Below are 20,722 nucleotides of genomic sequence, written 5' to 3'. Positions count from 1 at the left end.
TAAATCCAGGTAAGATGGAGGTGTTGTTTGCAGGTAGTTCCCAGGTCTGGGACCACCAGCCTCTTCTGGATGGGGTTGCTCATATTTTAATATATCAAAAAATCAAAGGATTCGCATACAGTTCTATGATTCAAAATACTCAATATACCTACAACACTCTGAAATGACAGTTACAAAGACTGTTAAAATCTGACAGTGTACACATCTGAAAGCTGCAAATACAACTGAGACCAGCTAGGAAACATAGGCACCAAAGAAATCTAAGTAGCGCTGAGCAGAGAAAAAGCTTCCGGTGGTGACTTCAGTGCTCTCAAAGTTTCATTCCCTTTCAGGTACTCTGTCCTCCCCTACTGCAGGACCACCCCCAACTCTGTAAATCTTCAGATTTAAGAGTTATTGAGATAGAATAAATGGGACTGTTTAAAATGTAGGCAAGTGTGAAGCAGTGGTGTCCTCATAAGTAGGAAGGAAAAACAACAACCACATATCCTTAATTGCACATTTACTTAACAGACAAAACTTCATATTCGACATTATAAATAATTAGGACATACATTTTGTTTGCATTTTGATTACTAGAAATATTGCAATTTGCTCAGTTTCTTCTGAACAAATTTGTTTCTTTATGCATTTTAATCACAAGGAAAGTATTCATTATACAACCTGATTTTTACAGGGCAAAAAAATACATTCCAGCCATACGGCTGACGTGTTCTCTATTAGGTGTCCACAGAGCAAGCTCTGTTTTGCAGCCATCTTTTCGGCATGCGAGAAGAGAGAGAAAGAGAGAGAGAAAGCATGCATTAAGCCAGGAGTTTGGCTCTGCCAGACCTCCCTCACAGTCTGTAGGCCTTGCCAGGAAACACAGGTGACAGTGTGAATGATAAAAAGGCATTGAGAAGGGAAAGCAAAGCTATGGGCTGGTTTAGTCTGGGCAGCATCTTAATGTAAACCTGCGGGGGCCTCTGTGTACAACATACCACAAAGCAAATCAAGCAGAAGCGTATGGACAAAATATACCCTCATCAACTGAAGCAGAGCTTCCCACCCCCTGGTAATCTCAGTATTCTTCATAGGAGGTACAGGACACATTTCAACTTTTCCCTCGCGGGAAGAATTTCAAACTGTAGTTGAGGTTGGAGAAGCGATCTTTTCTGGAACACTTTTCCAGAGAAAGGCAGGTCTGGAAGGCTGGCTGAAGGAAGAGGAAGGGGAACTTCAGAGGAAGTGGTTTATCAAAATGCAGGGTTTTTCAACCATTTATAGTTGTTTTTTAAATTCCTGTTTTTCAGAGGCACTAAAGGTGACAATTTAGCTAGTCTGAATACAAGCCAGCCAAGAGCTTCAGCTGGAATGTAACGAGCTTTTCAGCAGAGCACAGTAACCACGTTACTCAGCGAACTGCTCCATGCATAGCTGTTGAATCTCACTAAGGACAAAAAAATTAAAAATTTGACAAAATAAGACAAAACTAATTCATCCGTTTTAAATTCTAGTTTGGTTTATTTAAGAATATATATAGGAAGGTAGGTTACTCAAGAGGAAGTTTTGTGATAGGTGCCTGATTCTATTTTGCTCTCCTTCTTGTTTAGTCAATGCATGCCCCCCCCCCCCCGAATCAGGCTCAAAGGTTCATTTTGCTAAATAATTGTCTACCCTAGCTGTGGAGTAGATGAGTGCTAGCATGGTATAATGGGCTCGGACCTTGAGCCAGTCACTATCTAATGGTCTACCTTACCTTACAGCACTCTGAGCTCCCTGGAGGCAGGTGGTGGAAGTGGTTAACTGTAACAATGAATGAAAACCAACCAACGCAGGTTGAATCTAGATAAATGGCAACTGCTTGATCTGGTGATATAGGAAGGTGTGGAACTACCTGCTATAGATGATATCCAGCCCCCCTGGTCCTGTTCTGCTGGGAGTCACGAGGACTAGAACCAGAAATTTATTCATTTCATAATTTTCTATCTTGCCTCTTTCACCAAAGAGATTCAATGGGACTTATGAACAGTATTAAGGACAAAATTAAAATAATCCCTAAAAGTACCCCCATAAGCATTCAGATTAATACATTAAGAACAAATAAATCCCAGAAGCACAAAAGTAAGCAAAACTGACCCAGCAAAACTTAAAACATTAACCAAATGCATTTTTTAAAGCCACGTTTGAGCTTATCGTACTAATCAATGGAGTAAGGGTTCCCAATAGAACTTGCACAGAGCAAGGGACTCTATAGGGTAGGTGGCACAACAGAAAAGGCCCTACTCATAGCTAACACCAGCTTCACCTCCCAAGGCTGAGGGATCTGAATCAAAGCCCCATGTGACACTCAGTATGTTCAGGGAGGAACATTTTGAATAAGACAGTTTCCAAAGCATACGAATTCAAAGCTACGTTTAAGACCAGCACCTTGAATTGAGCCCAGAAAATCACATAGAACCCACATGATAAAATCAGAGTGCTGAGCTTCTGTCAGCACTCTACATGCAGTATTCTGCAAAAACTGAAGCTTCCAAATAGTTCCACATAGAGCATATTACAGCAGCCTAATCTGGAGGTCACTACAGAATGCAAAGTCTGCCTTTCTCACAAATGGCTGTAGAATATTCAAAAGCACAAAGGCACAACAGAATATTCTCTCCCCCCTCTCTCTCCACAGCCCCCAGCACCCCCCAAACCTGTTTTAGGGGTTCTTGCAACAATTTGGAGCAGATTTGTGGAGAGTGCAGGGTATGCACAGCGGGAGGAAAAGTCCTGTTGTGTAAGAGGAAATCGTTGCACTGATGAGATGTGGGTAGTTGAATACAGTACTGCCCCTGTCCTTTTACCATTCAAGTGCATTGTACTGAAGGGAACACCCTGCATGTAGATGTATTTTTGAAGCTGACCTCTCTTCCTTGGCTGGCTTTTTCATGAACAAGTTAAGGTTTAGTAAACTATTATCTCTGCTGTATCACGTAGCAGCAATTTTTACTGATTTTCACTCTATCCCACTCACACCAGCTTTTTTAAAAGTAAAAAATAGAGTTGCAATCCTGAAGTTTCCTAAATCCAGACATTTGGCTTTCGAGGTGATGAGAGACACTGAAGTACACAACCTATCTCATTTACGGTAGTGACTACGGCAAGTGGTAATAAAAGCGAGGGTCCATGGGCTCAACTATGGGCTGCTCCTGATTTTAAGGCAAATGCGCCGACTTTTTCCTACAAAGACTGTTCTAGCCAGGATTGCTCTCTTCCATAAATGGTTGTTTTGCTTCCTCTCTGTGGGTGGTCTCAGTTTCATAGAAGAAACACCACAAGTTAAAGAATACAGGATGTATCAAAGATGTGCAAGGTTATCCAGGATGGGGTGGGATTTGCAGATGCACAAAACAATATACACACAGAAGATACACACAAAAGGAATGGAAATATGTTAATTTTGTTAACAAGGAAGCCCCAATAGATGTGAATTAAGAGAAAGCAGGCACGTATTAGGTTTCTCTAAGAAACCAGAATGATTATTGGTTCAGTGTGGTATATCCCATCTTCTATTGCTACTGCTTTTGGGTGGGACGTTATCAGTCATAAAAAAAATACACATTTGAGGGTTTGGATTTAATTTAAGTGTCTAAACAGCTTGCTTTGGTCTTGTCAGATACAGTTAACTGTCAAGCATTTATGCTGAACAAACTTCCCTCTCATTTGATATGTTCAGCTAGCAGAAGTCCTGTGGTAACTTCTTAGTTAAAAACAATGAGCCTTCCCATATCACACATGGCGCCAGTGGTCAACTAATTTTGGACAGACTAGGTGGCCAGTGAACTTTTTGTCAATATGATCAATGTCATTTCTTGTTGTTGATGTCGTCTTTATAGTGATTCAGTACAATGCCTTGCAGCTGTGTCTGCAACTGTGCAATCTGTACCAATGTTTCAGGAAAACTCAGTTAAAAAGTTAATGGTTAAAAGAACATAGCCATCACCAAGAAGCAGCTCTGACACCAGCTGCATCTCTGAAACACAGCAGAAGGTCAAGGACAGAGGCACCTCTGTGGTTCTCCTGCAGTTCAGAAATGGAAAGGGGCTGTGGACTCCTGCAGGCCTTCTCTGCACCTGCCATGCAGCTGGAGTTCCATCCACCTGAGGCACAGGCACAAAAATGAGCCAATGGGGAGGGCAAAGGCTTGTTTTAGCTCTTTGTGGCATCGAGCAAGCTAAAGCAAATTGCAACCTTCCTCCCATCTTTGGGGCTGGAATCATCCCTCCACCTTTGTAGCTCTGTTTCTGGGAGGAAGCTTCTGGCTTCTCTCGTTCAGCAGAGCCCAGCTGATTTTTCATCAGGTGAGGGCTAAAAGCAAGATTGCTGAACACAGTGTCTCACCACAAGTGTTTCCACTAATAGTGTGCAGGGGTGATATACAGACAGGGTTGTATTCAACACATCACTAAGCAAATCATTCTCTCCCTTTCCTCCTCCAATGTGCTTCCTAAAACTGTTCTGAGCGACCCCCTCCAAAGCAGATTTGGAGATTGTGTGGCATAAAGGGGCATTTGTATCTGACATTGTCACTACAGGGTTGGCATAGGAGGTGGAAGAGATTAACCTAAGGAGCAGAGGTTGGGTAGAAAATACTGCAGCTGCTAGAACGGGAAAGCTCATGGGTTTGTTGTGTTTTTGTTTGTTTTTTAAGAGAAGAGGAATTTAGGAAGCATTCAAACCCAATCACAGCAATTAAATTTGGTTGAGAATCATAAAAGTATCTTCTCTCTGCCCACCCACCCTCTTCCAACAGTGGAAGAATCTCTGAACAGAAAATCCCACCTTATGCATTCCACGTAATTTCTAATGTGATTATTTAAACACTTAAAAATGCACATGTGATTTAGACTCTAGAAGACCTCTTTCCTTACCTGTTCTCTACAAGGAAATCTACCACACATTTCTTCAAGCAGTACAGATGAGCATCCATCAGTCCTGTCCTAATGTGCATTTTAGAATGCCTGGAAAGGGAATGAAAGAGAGTGAAGTTATTCGGCTCTGCATTCCACAGCCATTTTAAGAGCTCCACTTTAAAATCACTACATGGTAAAACTTTACAAGAGACATCTGTGTTCCCAAACCCTTGCTGCGGAATTAGTAGGGAGGTGAATGTTGATGGCTTCCATGACTAGACTGTGTCATACAAACATACACCTGTTCATCCATTGCCCTTATTCCATAAGTGCTGTAGGCTCCAGCCTGCAAAAGCTTAGGCCACAATTAATCCAATAGTCTTTGAAGATGCCACAAGACTATTTGATAAGGTGGTGGTGGTGGTGGTTGTTGCTGTACCTCTAATACAATGGGTATTCTTCACGAGTGTTTTGCATATATTTTCTTTATTTTTTATTAAATGCAGAAACCAAGTTAATATGAACTGTAGTAAGATTTCAAGTTAGGTATACCAACATCACTTTGCTAGTTATTTCTATAGAAACAATAATTTTCTCATATACTATATGGGATTCCCCCCACATGAATACATTTTAAATCAGGGTTTGTTTCTTCTTAAGAGACGGTATTACAAATGTTGGTGTTGGTGGCATCCATCTGTCTTGAGAGACAATGGGAGTGCACCTCTGGAAGTGAAGTCAAACCATTGCATTAGCAGCGCCAAAGTGACCTCCTGGGGGCACAAGTCTGGGCAGTGTGTATGGTGGTCTTGAGCTGTGCACACAACATGGACAAGAGGATCATGACATGCAGAGGAGAAACATGAAACCTAGGTATTTTTTTGTTTGTTTTTTGCTAATGACCTGCATCATCACTTTAAATTCTGCTTGACCTGCAAATGTTTTTAACACAGATAACTCAATCAAAGCAAAAGTAAAATACTACATAGTGTTTCTTGTTCAGTCCTGTCTTCTGCACATAAAAGGAAACATGTACTGTAAAGAAACTAGAATCATACAGTTTGGCACTGACTTTTGAAACCAGGCTTACCCAATGAAGCAGCATAATCAGGGTCAGAATCTAACCATGAGGGTCAAAGCAGAATATACAATTGGTGCATCTTGAATGAGGCAAGATGATAGTTCCAGTTTTGCTCTCTCAGCAATTCTGCTACTTACATCCATGGGATAGGATTCTATTATTTATAGCACAGTCCTATTTCTAAAAAAAATGTTTAGGGGTACTCTCATTTTGACTCAAGAAAATCACCATTTTATAGTTCAAATCAGGAAAAAGAAATACAGTAAATGGACAAAAGTACAAAGATTCACCAAATGTTTAGGGGTATGCGTCCCCCTGCGTCCCTCCAGAAAAAAAGCACTGGTCCTATGTAGGTCTACTCAAAAGTCCCACTTCTGTGTTCAATTTTCAGTGAGGTTTAGGGTAGATCCAATAAAGTTAGAAGAATAACTTTCTTCGCCCTTCCACCTGCCTTGCTACACCCAACCCAATCGGCTCCAAAAGTTCGGGGAAACCTCCAGACGAGATTTTAGGAAGTGCAGGGGGCACACAAGGCAGGAAAGGGCGGGGTAGTTCCAATGCACAAACAGAAGCCATCCTGCTCATGTAATGATTTTGTAGGATACAATCCATAGTTCCAGGTAAGTGTACAAAGGATTGCACCTTTAGAGTACAAACTTACACAAATTTACCTCTGAGTAAATCGCACTGAACAGGGTGGGACCTGCTTTTGAGTAGACATGTGCTGTTAGTGTAACTTTTATACTTACTGAAAGTTCCCAGAAGCAAGGTTACTCATTCACTTAAATGGCAGATTGCACCCTGTATGTTGCTTTGACATGGGATAGGAGACTTCACTGAGTACACAAGGAACTTTGGACTGTAGCCAAAATATTGGCTTTTTATTAGCTTCTGCTCAGAGAATTTGGGATAATGTATAATTGATTTCTGGGTCAATACCTGTAGTATCCTTCCTATTTAATTTGTTGGTTGAATTAAACGTTTCAGCCAAGTGTGGCAAGTACAGAAACTGAAGAAATTGTTGGAAATAAAACTTCTTCTTTTCTCTTGTAAACTGGAGACAATGTGCTGGAGAATTTGGAATTCTCATATGTTGCCACCCCACACAGCTCTGCTCAAATCCAATGCAGCTGCAGGTCACATTTCAACAACAAAAAAATCCCATATGCATTCCACTAACAGTATAAAGCAGGAAACACCTCCCTCATTCAGAGTAGTACACCACAAAAATAACGAGGTTTTTGTTTATATCTGAGCTTTAAGAGAGCAATTCCAGAAACTGCAAGTTCCTACATGGTAGTATTGATTTAATTAGCCTGAATAGCACATTTTGTTTGCGTTAAAGACCTCCAACACATTTATTAAAATGGAGTCATAAATGTTAACTGCTTGCTCAACTACTTAAAGATGACCAAGTGCGGGGAAGATACTTCAAAACTCATTTCAAACTCCTTTATAAGCAAATGCAGCATGTTTTAAGGGAGTTCAAACTATATTTAATTAAAAAAAATTACCCAGTCAGTCAATCAGATCATACAAATCTTGCAACCCTGCCAACAATCAAATACAAATTAAAGTCATGAAAGAATTTATGGAAGTACAAACCCTGAAGCACTGCAATTCTATTCCTGGCAAATACGACAACCTTCCGTGTTAAAACAAATCTAGGCAGGATTAAAAGAATATTGCCCTATGGAGTTCAAACAAGTATGGATCCTCAGAGTTTTGAGGCTAAATCTAGAACTAAACACATCAGAATAGAAAAAATAAATATTAATAGAATAATATTCAGGCCTCTTAATTACCATACTCCCTAAATTATCAGTTTCCCTCCTCTGACCCAACACAGTGAAACTAGAGCACCTACAAAACTGACTGATAAAGATTAGATTCCCATAAAATATGGAAACTCAACTTTCAAAGCAACAAGGGCCCTAAATTTAATTAACATTCAGTATCGTCACATATCTCTGTCTGAGACAGCCTCTCAAGAGAGCACTAAATTCTTCCTTGCATAGAGGCATGAGACAAAAGTAGCACCTTTGCCTTTTATAATTTTAGGGATGGTGAGGGGGACAGAGGGGGCTTTAGTCTTAAGGTGCAAGTGTGTGTTTTAAAGACTAAAACCATTTCTGTTAATTTCACTGAGGGATAGTGGGAGAGATATCCTTAGTGCTGGAAAATAGCTGGAAGCTGTACAAGGTAGGGCATTAAGAAAAGCTGCAAAAGAATTCTGGGGATGACATAGAGTCATAGACAATAGAGAAGTCCATAAAAAAACACAATGGCAATCTTCTATTGGAAGACAAGACAAGGGGCAGGACCTAACTGCTTATAAAATGGAGGGGGGAGAATCATTTCAATAAAGAATGAAAACCCATGTTCTGACTAATGGATTCAAAGCAGATGGAGGTAGAAGATTGATTTTCAATGACTTTGCTTCTGTTTTAAGCAGTGCTTTTTTCTAAAAAAAAGTTTAGGGTACTCTCATTTTGACTCAAGAAAATCACCATTTTATAGTTCAAATCGGGAAAAATAATTACAGTAAATGGACAAAAGTACGAAGATTCACAAAATGTTTAGGGGTATGCGTCCCCCTAGAAAAAAGCACTGTTTTTAAGAGGCTTTCCCCTTAACAGAGACTTGAGCTATGGACAGACTACTGAGCAGTGGACGACGAAAGTGGTGCAAGGGATGAAAGTCCAAGAACACCAACATATGAATCTGCCATCAAGTTTATCTAATTTGGTCCTGTTCTTTATGGAATAAAATTAAGGCTTCCTGGAAAAAAACAGCAGATACAAAGCATGCACAACAATGGTCTAGTAGCTATTCAAAAAGACATTTTTGAATATGGTGTTTTAGAAATGTAGAGAGAATTTAGGAATCTATTAAAAACTGCCATGTGGTCAAATACAATGGAACAAAAAGCTGGATAGGCATACATCAAGCACAAACAGTTAGTTTGTGTTGGTGCTGCTTCTCACTAACATCTTCCCAGTTTTATAATGAACATTTAGAACTTGCAGGAATAATTCAAGAAGAGACTATATACACATTGCACTAATTATGGTAACATTAGCATGGAACATACTTGAGGTTAATAAACCAGTTATGAATAAATTTGAATATTTTGGGTGTACTGCCTTGACAAACACAGGATGCTAGAGCTAAGCCTCTAGAATTATGTTTTTACACAGTAAAAATGGAATAGTGTAGTAACTGCTTCATGGAATATTTGTAGAATATTCTACAATGGAGAATTCAGCGTGGAGTCCTGAAGCAGCAGCAGTGTTATATTCAGTGGCATTAGCACAATAGAAATATCTGAAATGAACTGAGACATCAGTGTCAATGACATCTTAAAGAGGTGGCGATGGATAAACAGGGCAAGCATTAATCAACATGCAAGAGGGGAGAGCAAGGATGACCATGCTAGTTCTGCCCCCATTGCTCTCAATGAGCTGGAGAGGGAACTTCTGTAGCAGGAAAACTTCTCTGCTTAAGTAGGCTCCTTGCAAGACTTAGAACCACAGAAAATATGGGTTCTATATCATGCATAAGTAGAGAAGGTTCCCTGCCCCAGGAGTTATCCCTCCAATTCATGGAGGGAGACTGGGTGCTGGTGGTAGAAATTTGTACATGTTATCTCACACTCCCCTCTTGCATCTTGTGGAGATGTAGAAGTAGAACATATGAATAGGATAGTAGAGTCAGTTATATGGGGTAAGGTAGTCACAGAATCATAGCACAGCTCAAACGTGAAGTATGAGCTGGTTCACATGACCTGCTAAGCCAAATCTTGGGTTTTAATTTCATCACCAAAGTCCCTTCACCACTGAAAAAAAGACAGCAGTAGGGCTTTCCACCAAGAGAGATAACATAGACTGGGTTGAATGGGTTTCGAGGAGGAGCTAACAGATCTGTTCTACAGCCATCTCTCTCTGGACCAATTCAGAAAATATGCAAAAGCACTGAAAAGAGGATACTTTCCCCACACTTCCAATTAGGGTGACAACTGGTTTTCAATATTGTGATATATCACCAGCTAAACATTGTGATATATTGCTATGTCACAATATCTGAAACAAAGAAGGAACCACGCAGAGGTGAACAGGAAAATGTCCTGGCAACTGCTACTACTTAGGGTCCAAAACGGATAAATTATGATATTATCAATCACCTCATGATCACTTTGATCAGCAGGCAAGCCAAAACGCAAGCTGAAAATGCAAGTTGGATGGAACTATACAGAGGCAAGTTGCCAGGACAAGTTGTCCTGCTTGCCTCTGTATAGTTCCATCCTTATTTCAGACATTGTGGTAGATTGCAATGTTTACCTGCTGATAACACTGCAGTGTTTAGCTGGTGAATTATCGCAATGTTCAGCTGGTGAATTATCATGATGTTGAAAACTAGATATCACCAAGTCCTTACACACATTGTGATTCGCAATATACAGTGGTACCTCAGGTTAAGTACTTAATTCGTTCCGGAGGTCCGTACTTAACCTGAAACTGTTCTTAACCTGAAGCACCACTTTAGCTAATGGGGCCTCCTGCTGCTGCTGTGCCGCTGGAGCCCGATTTCTGTTCTCATCCTGAAGCAACGTTCTTAACCTGAAGCACTATTTCTGGGTTAGCGGAGTCTGTAACCTGAAGCGTGTGTAACCTGAAGCGTATGTAACCTGAGGTACCACTGTATTGCCAGCTCAAATATTATGAAACAATTATCATGATGTGAACTTCAAACCGGTTTTGGACAATAAATCAATATATCACCCAGGCCTACTTTCAATTTAACTGTCTTAGGCTAAGCAGAAACCTCCATATCTTCCTACAGTCTTCTGTGCATACTCCCCACAGGAGAAGTCCCCACTTTGAATATTATGCTAAAACAAAGGAACAGGATGCAAGAGTCACCTGTGTCATCCTTTTTGGCACCTCTGAATAACACCAGGAGTAACTCTTTGATGAGAAGTGTTGTAGCATAGGGACTGGGATTGTATTCAGATTGGATCCACAAAACTCTTTCTACTGAAAGATGCTTTTATTCAGACACCTTGCAGAAAATATCCACACAAATTGCACTAATGCAAGTGATTCATGTACCTTAGGAGAGTGTCTTTCATCATAAGATTAGACTACTCTCTCACTACCTTCATCTCTGTCTCACATGGTCATAAAAATTCTTTCAGATGTGTGATGACTGAAGTTAAGGAACTGCCATAGGAAATAGGATTACAAGGCAAAACTTCTCCTTTGAGGGGTTTTGCTGGCTTTCTTCTACGTTTTTACTCCAGACACTCAGTAGCTGACAAAAACTTTTATTCCTTTTTTAAAAAAATGAATGTTGTAGGTAGCAAGCCAAAGTTGGTGGAATTATTAAGCCCAGATATAAAAATCCTTAAGTCAGTGCCTCTAAAACTGTGCCTTTGTTATTTTTTCTTTAGCACAGGTTATTAAACTCACTTGTTTTTCTGAAAACAATTAAAGTTGTCATTCAGTTTTCAGGATTCTGATAAGAACCCAAAATATTCAGCTCTCCACAACTGTTCAGTTTTATCCATACTAGAAAGGAGTCACTTCACAGAACACACACTATTCTAGACCCAGCAAACTCAAGCAGTGTGTTGGAAAATCAACCATGCTAAACATACACACCCATTACCTACAGCAGCCTTCCCCAACCTGTATTCAAAATCACATCATCTCTGACCACTGGCCATGCTGGCAGGGGCTGATGGGAGTTTTAGTTCAGCAACAGCTGGAGGTTGCCTGTTCTCACCCTGGCTTTAGTCCATCTTCAATGGTAAGCACTCACGACTTCCTACATTTTTCTTCTCAGTTTCCTCTTTTTAAGTAACGTGAGCCATGCAATTGTAAGAATCCTACTCAGCTTCCAAAATGTCTATTATCTTCATACACCAATGTACTTTTCACAATGGCTGTATCCTAGCACTCTATTATTAAAGAATAGGTATATCAAGCAGAGGCCGGAGAAGGAAAACAAGAATAGAACATGAAGGAATGCTCTGTCTTATCGTGCAGACAGATAGTGAGGGGGACCCCCCAAAAATAATAATAATGAAAAAACCCACAGGTTAAAGGGCTTTGCCCAACACAGAATTTTAAATTCTGGCCTTCAGCATTCTCATTAAGTACACTTGGGGCTGAGAGGGTGAGCAAAAGTAAGACTGAAACACAGAAATGAAATAATTTTGACACAACCGTGCTCCAGTAGTCTGGCCATTAGGAGAAGAATGGAGCTGAATGTGGAAAGAATCCATTATTCTTTCAATAGCGTCTGGTGCAGTTAAATATGTGCTCACATACTCTCCTTCCTGAAAAGCTTAAAAAAAAATTCAATAGCTGCTTGGCCTGGGAAAGAGGTGTTCACTGAAACACTAACGCATGGACCAAGCACAGAGCAGTACTCTACCTGATGAACAATATGTTTCAAGTACTCTTAAAACCAAAGGCTGCAGGAGAAAAGGGAGTCTGAAGAGGTCCTGTTCTCAGGGGTTCTTTTTAGATATTCTATCTGGTGGCTGCCCTTCGGGTGAAATGTTCCAGCCACAACCCTAGCCCATTCTACTGCAAGAATTGAAAAATGGGGCCCCTCTGAAAATAATCAGGCTTGCTGAAAAGCCTTTCCTGCACAAATAGTTTTAATAATAATGCAAACAGAAATTGGCATCCTCCCCACCTAGGTTCTAGATGAATTTATAGTACCCTGAGATTATGTTATTACTGTTCTATCTGGCCAAGACTCAGAGTTTCAAGTAGGGAGCTCAAAGATATTCAACAATGTTCACTTTATTTGACCATAGCATATCCAATGAGTGTGATGTTCAACTTCTAACACTTTAAAAATAAGTGACGCTTACAGCAGATGAAATGCAAGGAATCTGTTAGTCCCTGGATTATTATATCAATAACTGCTGTAGTATTTTAAAGCACATAAGCAGTTTTGACATCTTTGCTTGGCCATCCTCACAATCCATTATACACTTCAGCTAGTATTCAGTGGCAAGCAAAATTTGGCACCATTTTTATTTCAGTTTTATTGCAACAATTTATTTAGTTCTGCGTGTTTCACCCCACAATCAATTCCTATTTTTGAACAGCAGTTTGAAACTTTGCCCCCTTTCTTTTTCTTGGTTTTTTAAAAGGTTTTCCTCAGTTTTCAGACGGCATCCCCTTGCCTTCTGCTCATCCTCAGAGTCAACGTGAAAAAGACACAAGATAATCCTATTGTACACGTGGGGAGCTAAAGATGAAAGGTAATGACTTGCCAATAATAGCTGAAACATATAGACAGTGGTCATGATCCAACAAGCTCCTTCATATGCCCACCAGATTTCTCTCAGGAGCATTTGCAATCCACATGCTGTACACATTTCGTATATAGTCTCAATACACTATTGCAACCAAGTTGAAGTGCATGTCACTAAAGTGATTGACTAGAGTTCTCCAGCTTACATCTGCCTTCCCTTCTGCTTTCCATTGTGTCTATTTTTAGAATCTAAGCCCCTTGTGAAATATACAGTTTGAGGAAACCATATATATTTAAATTATTTATTGATACATTCATTTATTTAAATTATTCATACCCTATATTTTGGTATGCCTATCCTTCCAAGATGTCTTACAAGTAATAATATTCTCATGGTTTTATTAATGTAGCAACTAACCACAACCTTCCCCACAGGATTATTGGTGGCAATAGGTCAGGGAGGAGGGAACAGAAGGGCCAATCCAGCTCTTCGCCTGATTTTCTCTCTCTCTTTCCTGGGAACATTCCCAAAGGGCAGTTGATAGTAGAACTGCCTATGGGGGCGGTGGAGTGAGGGGGGATAGAAGCAGTACAGTCCTGCTAGAACACGTATTTTCTTTGCTTACCTGCCTCTTTCATCTTCCTGCCTCCCACTTCTCAAATCCTTTGCATATGACAATTTGGAGAGCAGCTGGGGGAGGCTCCAAGGTGGTCTTTGCCTTCCTCCTTCGCTCTCTTCTTGAATCATTCTCCATAAATACATACATACTTTTTTCCTACACCCGGGTTATTATTGTGTGGAAATACTTGTTTTCACTTATGCTTCCATCTGACTAGCCTAGAACCAGAACCAGACTTTTGAAGTGGCTTGTCTAGTTTCTTGCTCCCACAAAAGGCTTCCAATGTTAGAGGCAGTGCATTCAGCAGCTGGAGAGAACTAACTTTCACCTTTCAGTTGTTGACTATTCATGTTCCACAAGGCATGAAGATGGTGGCCATCAAACAGGGTAAAAGCTGATATAGTGTCTCACTCTTTTATTCCTTTCTCCAGTTACAGTACAACCTCTACTTATGATCATAATCCGTTCCGGAGGCCCGGCCGCTGGGCAAAACCAGACTTTAGTAGAGGCGCCATTGTGCGCATGCACATTAAGCACCAGCGCACTTCTGTGCATGCATAGAGGCGGCAGCCGCTTCCGCGCATGCACAGGTGGCAGATGCCGCTTCCGCACATGCGGAAACTGCGGCAAACCCAGTGTTTACTTCCGGGTTTGCCGCGGTCGCAAATTGGAATGTCCGCGAGAAGAGGCAGATGTAAGTCGAGGTTCCACTGTACTTGGCCTGTCAGGGAAACTAAAGAGAAATAATACTTGTGCATGCGCTCTCTCTCCTGTGCTACCAATCAAATTAATAATAAAACCACAAGAGCAATTCTGGTTGGGGACCAACTGAACAACAGTCAGAAGATGATTCAGTGGATTTTCCACCAATAAAAGGAGGATTTTAAAAATATCATCAGTAAATGTCCTAAATGACCTCACAAGCAATCCGCTAGTTCATGTTTCCTGCTGATATTTAATTTGCTGTTTCGACCTGATGGTGCTGAGTTTCACCACAGTGAATAGCATTGGCCACGCACAACACTCCCTCAGCAGCCAGTGCAGTAAGTGTAGCAAATTGGCATTATGTAATTCCAGTTAGTTCAATCAATACCAAATGTAGCTAAGTTTAAAAACAATGAGATCACTTTTGAGTATTCTTTCAAACTGCATGCATGTGTAGACAAAATGATTGGGTTTGAGTAACAGCCCTATCTGTCCTAGGCTTCTTGGAGTAAAGCAAATCAATAGTAGCTTGCAAAATGAAAATGAAATGATCACACAGGTAGCTGAAAAAATAAATCCCACAGGGGTGCAGGGGAATTCCTGTACCCACCTTAAAAAGGCTGTGCTACGGCACAACATTAGACATTTGCGGGATAGTAACAGAAGCTGCAAAAAGAGCTTCAGATGAGTTTAGTAGCAGTCTCGGGTCTCTCAAGGATTGAGGACATTTAACGTTTTAGGAAGGAACAGCCACATGCCTCACATTACTCTTGCAGTGCTTCATGTAATATTTCTTCTCTATTCTTATTCCTTACATTTGTCAATATATTTCCAGCCAGGGCAGGGGTGTTAACTCACTTTGCATTCCAGTCTGCTTTGCGTCATGGAGTTCCGCAGCCCATTGATGAGTAACATATGTCTAACATGTGGCCGAGAAGATTCAGGCCGTGTTCAAATAGGCATGGATAACTCTTCTGACCTCTGACTCAGCCTTCTGCGCCATCCCAGCAGCACAGTAAAATGCGGCTAGACAGCTTAGGAACAGTCCACTAAGAGGATGCTGCCCAAATTCAAAAGATCAATACTTTATATATATATCTCACACATACAGGCCTGTTCAAACTATCAAATTTGACCATATAGAGTTCTATTAATATCTGTGTTACAGTAAGAGGCAGAAAGCCACCAGGATATTGTCTCCCATATGACCAACATGCAGCCGTTTCACACACTATAGAGAAGTGGGACGCTTAAATTCAACAACTCTAGCACAAGTGAATTCCTTATTCCTTATTCAATTCTAGGCAAAAAGTCCACATTCTGTGTGCACATGCAACAAATAAAAAAAAATTGATATAGATGTGTGTGTGCATGTGCACACACACTCACTCATGTTCACAGAAGAGTGAAAAAGGTGGGCCATTAAGATGCTGATGTGGTTCTGCAACTTTGGCGTTCATCCCAAGCAAGATCTAGCATGCTACATATCTTTTCAGGCAGCCAATGAGGATACATCTGTTTTGCTGAGACTTCCATTATTGCAAGGGTTTATAGCTAATTTAAACTAGTTAATGAGGTTTTGACTTTTTTATATAGTTTAAACTACTGAAGTAGTTTCTAGCTTGCTTTCAAAACATTGGACCCCCCCCCCCCATGCACAGCTGTTTGCACTTGAGGGAAATTGCTTTGGTATTTATTATTATTGATCCAGTCTTCTCTAAGCACTGCAGCATCCATAGATAGGAACATAGGGGCCTAATCAGCCCTCTCCCTCACATTTCTTCAGGTATGCATGGATTTTATAGGACTACATGCACAGCTTTCAGTTCTACAAAAGAGCTGATGTGCAGAACTGCAATGGGGGAAGGGAGAGGGGCACATACAGAGGATATACAGTGGTACCTTGGGTTTCAGACGCTTCAGGTTACAGACTCTGCTAACCCAGAAATAGTACCTTGGGTTAAGAACTTTGCTTCAGGATGAGAACAGAAATCGCGCGGCGGCAGCAGGAGGCCCCATTAGCTAAAGTGGTACCTCAGGTTAAGAACAGCTTCAGGTTAAGAACGGACCTCCAGAACGAATTAAGTTCTTAACCCGAGGTACCACTGTATAGCTCAATAAGAGGACTTATGCTTTGCATGCAGAAGGTCCCAGGTACAATATTTGACAACACCAGAAGTTTTGTTCTATTGCTTATTATTAGTGTAAGAGTTTGTGTCAACATCAAATAGGTAGGTCCTTTGTTTATGCATTTATGCATTTATTTATATTGATAATGCAAGAGATTAGGGGGTCCTGAATTTGGTTGGTTGCATTCAGTTGATTGTAATGTAGCTTGTTATATGTGTGTGGAGGGGGCAGGTTGTTGGGTCAGGCTAGCCATATTGATTTGTATGCTGTTTGGGGGGTGGGGTCATTGTCCTGTTGTGCTGTGTATCAGTCTCTACAGCCACAGCAGGCGCTGTAACCTTCCAACAGTTTGACTTCACCCCCAAAGGCACATTCCTCCATTGTCTTTTCTGAGACAGTGTAGATGGATCAATGGTCTGACTTTGCATGAGGCAGCTTTCTGTGCACCTTTGAGATCCCTTAATTTGAATAAGGAAACAGGACAACCCTGAAGTATTTGGTGTCACTACCAGGATCAGTTCATAGCATTTATGCCAAGTACAAATAGTGACCCAAGGTACCCCCCCCCAAATTTGAAGAAAAAAATATGCATCCAAACACTCACAGAAGGTGCTCCATCACAAATCCACACTCTGCAAAGGAGGTTAGAGTTAAGGCAAACTGATGACTCACTCCATGGGCACACTATTGTAAACTCAGGCACACTGCCAACTATAAAGTTTGATTTCTTAAAGAAGAGTAATTTAAAAAAAAATCTCTTCCAAATGATTCTTTTCTGGTAATTTCCCCAGGATATTTAGACAGAGCTTGTGGCTATTGCAGGCAGCTTGGGACAGCAGTGTACCAAGAGCATAGTAAACTATATTTTAAAAATCAGCACTTAGTCTGACATGCAGAGAATTCCATCCTCCAACCACTCTGAATCTACCAAAGGGGGGGAGGGAGCAGGGTGGGTGGGTGGGTGGATCTTTTAGCTATTTAACATGCCCTTCTCACTAGCTACCCCTTTTCTAATCATGGTGATTTATGGTGCCTTGGAGGAAACCGTAAAAACCTCAACATTGACATAAAACCCAAAATTAACCTGAAATATGTACTTTATAGCAGCTACACTCTGTTATGGTATTATGCTCCAAAGGTACAAAAGGAGTCAAGTTGGCTTTTAGAGAGGGAATTTAAAGAGAAGAGCGTGGCAAAAAAATTAAAAATGTTGCAAGTGAACCCAAGGGTTGATGTTTTCTTTTGTTTTAACTTAGGTTTTGTCTTTATTTTATATTCATTTTAAGTGGAGATACCAGAACCAAAAGTCCCCGTGATCTACCAACATTTGTGTGTGTGTGTGTGTGTGTGTGTGTGTGTGTGTGTTGCTGCACTTAAAGAGGTTTTCATCTATTTTCCCCACATTAAGAACCTCAAGAGGACTATTTTCATTTGCATCTTAAAGTGAGACAAGGGAAAGGGGGGGGTACCCCAAACACCCTGTTTCAAATACATGATGAGCGTGATATTTTAAAAGAAGGCTGCACTGTCACTTCAAAGCCATTCTTGCAATTACCCCATACATTTATATAGGAGGTATTCTTTTCTGTATGAGGTAATGAGTAGTCCGGATTGTCACTGTGATTTATTAGCACATCCTCTGGAAGCAGCACTGCACCTGCATTTGCACAGATGGAACACCCACGAAGGCGGATGGTTTATTAGGGACAGCTCATCCTCAAACAACCCAGCAGCATTTTAAAAGGAAATGCTCCAAATTTAGACCTGCTCCAACAGGTGTCTTTTACTGTGTTTCTTTGTGCAACCATAAATGTCTTAAGGTGAGGCAAACAATTCCCTGCCCATAATAATCACTCTTTGAAAACAAATATATCAGCCCCCACATCCTTGAGGGGGGGAACGAAGGCCAATGGAATTCTCATTATTTCCTCAACCCCATGGCTTGCCAAAATGCTTTGGCAAAGTTTGGTGAAATGAAGCTTCTGTGGGGTAGGAGGACACTGTACAGAAGTCAGGAAAAATGAGCAGGGCTAGCTGCTGCCCTGCTTTGACCAATAGGGCATAAAGGGTGAGGGTGGAGGTGGTGCGAAGGTGTCAGAGGCAAGGGATCCAGAATGAAATGGAGTCCTAGGTCACTTTAAGGCAAATATATTTTCATGGACACAAAAGAGGGTACCAGGATATATTTTATCTATGACCTTAAGAAGATTCGTGCAGTACATGAGTAGATGATAGGCCTAAATCTCGCAAGCCTAACTCTGTGTTGGGTCTACGACATAGAATTTAGAATTGAGTTGTGCGTTATGTGTGTAGCTCTATTTTAAATATTGTATCTGAGCTCATCAGATTCTATACCAGAATAATATTGACCTCTAAGTAAATATTGCAGACATTTCAATTTTCAAAATACGGGGGGGGGGGGGACACAACAGGATCCTCACCGTCATTATTTTTTTTAGAAAGTTAAGATCTCTAGTGCAACAGAACCTGAACAGCTACATGTTAATGTTAATTTATGTTAATTCATAAAATGCATATAGGGCTTAATATAACAAAAAATCTTTAAGCAGCTTATATAAAATATTCAGTATTATCGTCAGATCACTCACTATTTCAACAAGTTTGGTCTCTTCCATGTAAGTTCCAGCAATTTTACAGATAATCACCATATTCTGCTCCAATTTCTAAACAGTTTGGAACCTGGCTACCTCATGGATTGCCTTCTATATAAACCTGCCCACACAAGTTACCTTTGAAGGCCTGGCTTCAGACTCCCATTCTGCCAGAAGCGCAAGGATGATGGCACAAGTTTGGTGCTTCTACTGAAAAGACCCTAAATTAAAGAACATCTTCCTCAGGGAGCCCCACCTTTCTCCTTCTCTGTTAGTTTTTAGACATCAGGTGATGACAGTTTTAGTCAAGAGGGTGTTTGGGATCAACTGAATAAACTGCTGCAGCTTTTAATTTATTTTAGTAGTTGTTACTGAGGACATTGGTTTGTTTGGGGGAGACAAACCATGAGCCCGGGTTCAGATGTAACATTTAGCCAATCCATCATTTAACTTCTTGCAGTGCAGCAACAGCAAGGGAGAAATAAAACAGATGCAGTTTTCCAAATATGCACAAGCACACATGCTCGTTAAACTTAGCCATGGTTTAGCTTAGTGTCATGCTCAAACTGAGCCAGTGGCTTACAAGGTTTAAGTAAACTGCATGAAGGAAGCAGTATGTTTCCCCACTCTAAGATCTAATTGAGAAAAACCTGTGGTGGTTCTATCTCTAATTCAGTTGGTAGCCACAGAGGAAAGGGCACTCTTGGTGGTGGCTCCCAGGTTACAGAACCAGCTTTCTGTCAAGTTCAGGAACTTGATTTTTAAAAACAGACTTTTTATAAAGTACCTATTTATTTAGATCAGGGGAGACAATGTGGTGTGCTTCCAATATTCATGGACTCCAAATCCCATCAACTCAAGCTACTTTGGTCAATAATCAGGGATAGTTGGAGTTGTACTTCAGCAACATCTGGATGATACTTTTGATGTTTAAAGTGCCTGGTTTTATTTGGGTTTCTTGATTGCTGTTTAGTCTCTTTGCTCACAGTTCCTTCTGACTGTTTTACTGTTGTATTATATTTTGTTTTATTTGTTGAGAATTGAAAGGCAAGTTATAAAAATGCAACAAACAAACAAAATATGGGTTGAAAAGAAATGCTTGAGGCAGAAATAGGATTGCTGAATCCTCAACGCAGATGATTAGGCATGCAAAAGAAAGACAGTCTGAAAGCTTAAACGAAATCCAGTGCCTGTGTTGCTTATGGTATCTTCACATTTAAATCGGTGTTATTTTCTATGAAAATCAAGTGGTTTTCTATGAAAACCAAGTCTGTGCCCCACAGACAAGATAAGTACAGTCAAGAAACAATAGGTTGCATCCAATGAAATAATTTCGTCTTGCACAACAGAACATCCCCTCCCTCTCCTCATTCCATGTCCCTCCCCCAAATTTATTCAGATGTTTTGAGGAAACTCCAG

General features: G+C 40.6%; 1 protein-coding gene across 3 annotated transcripts in view; it reads right to left on the bottom strand.

Annotated features, from left to right (window-relative positions):
* The window catches only part of EIF2B3 (eukaryotic translation initiation factor 2B subunit gamma), a 94,386-nt gene that overhangs the window by 39,405 nt on the left and 34,259 nt on the right, over window positions 1-20,722 (bottom strand). For all 3 annotated transcript variants that reach the window (XM_082228877.1, XM_082228878.1, XM_082228879.1), the window contains exon 6: window positions 4,896-4,985. In XM_082228877.1, the coding sequence (XP_082085003.1) occupies window positions 4,896-4,985 (90 nt within the window). The remainder of the gene's footprint in view (window positions 1-4,895; window positions 4,986-20,722) is intronic.

This window comes from Podarcis vaucheri (genome assembly GCF_965113315.1).
Source record: "Podarcis vaucheri genome assembly, chromosome: 6".
Classification (NCBI taxonomy): Eukaryota; Metazoa; Chordata; class Lepidosauria; order Squamata; family Lacertidae; genus Podarcis; species Podarcis vaucheri.
This window is presented reverse-complemented; position numbering and strand designations above follow the sequence as displayed.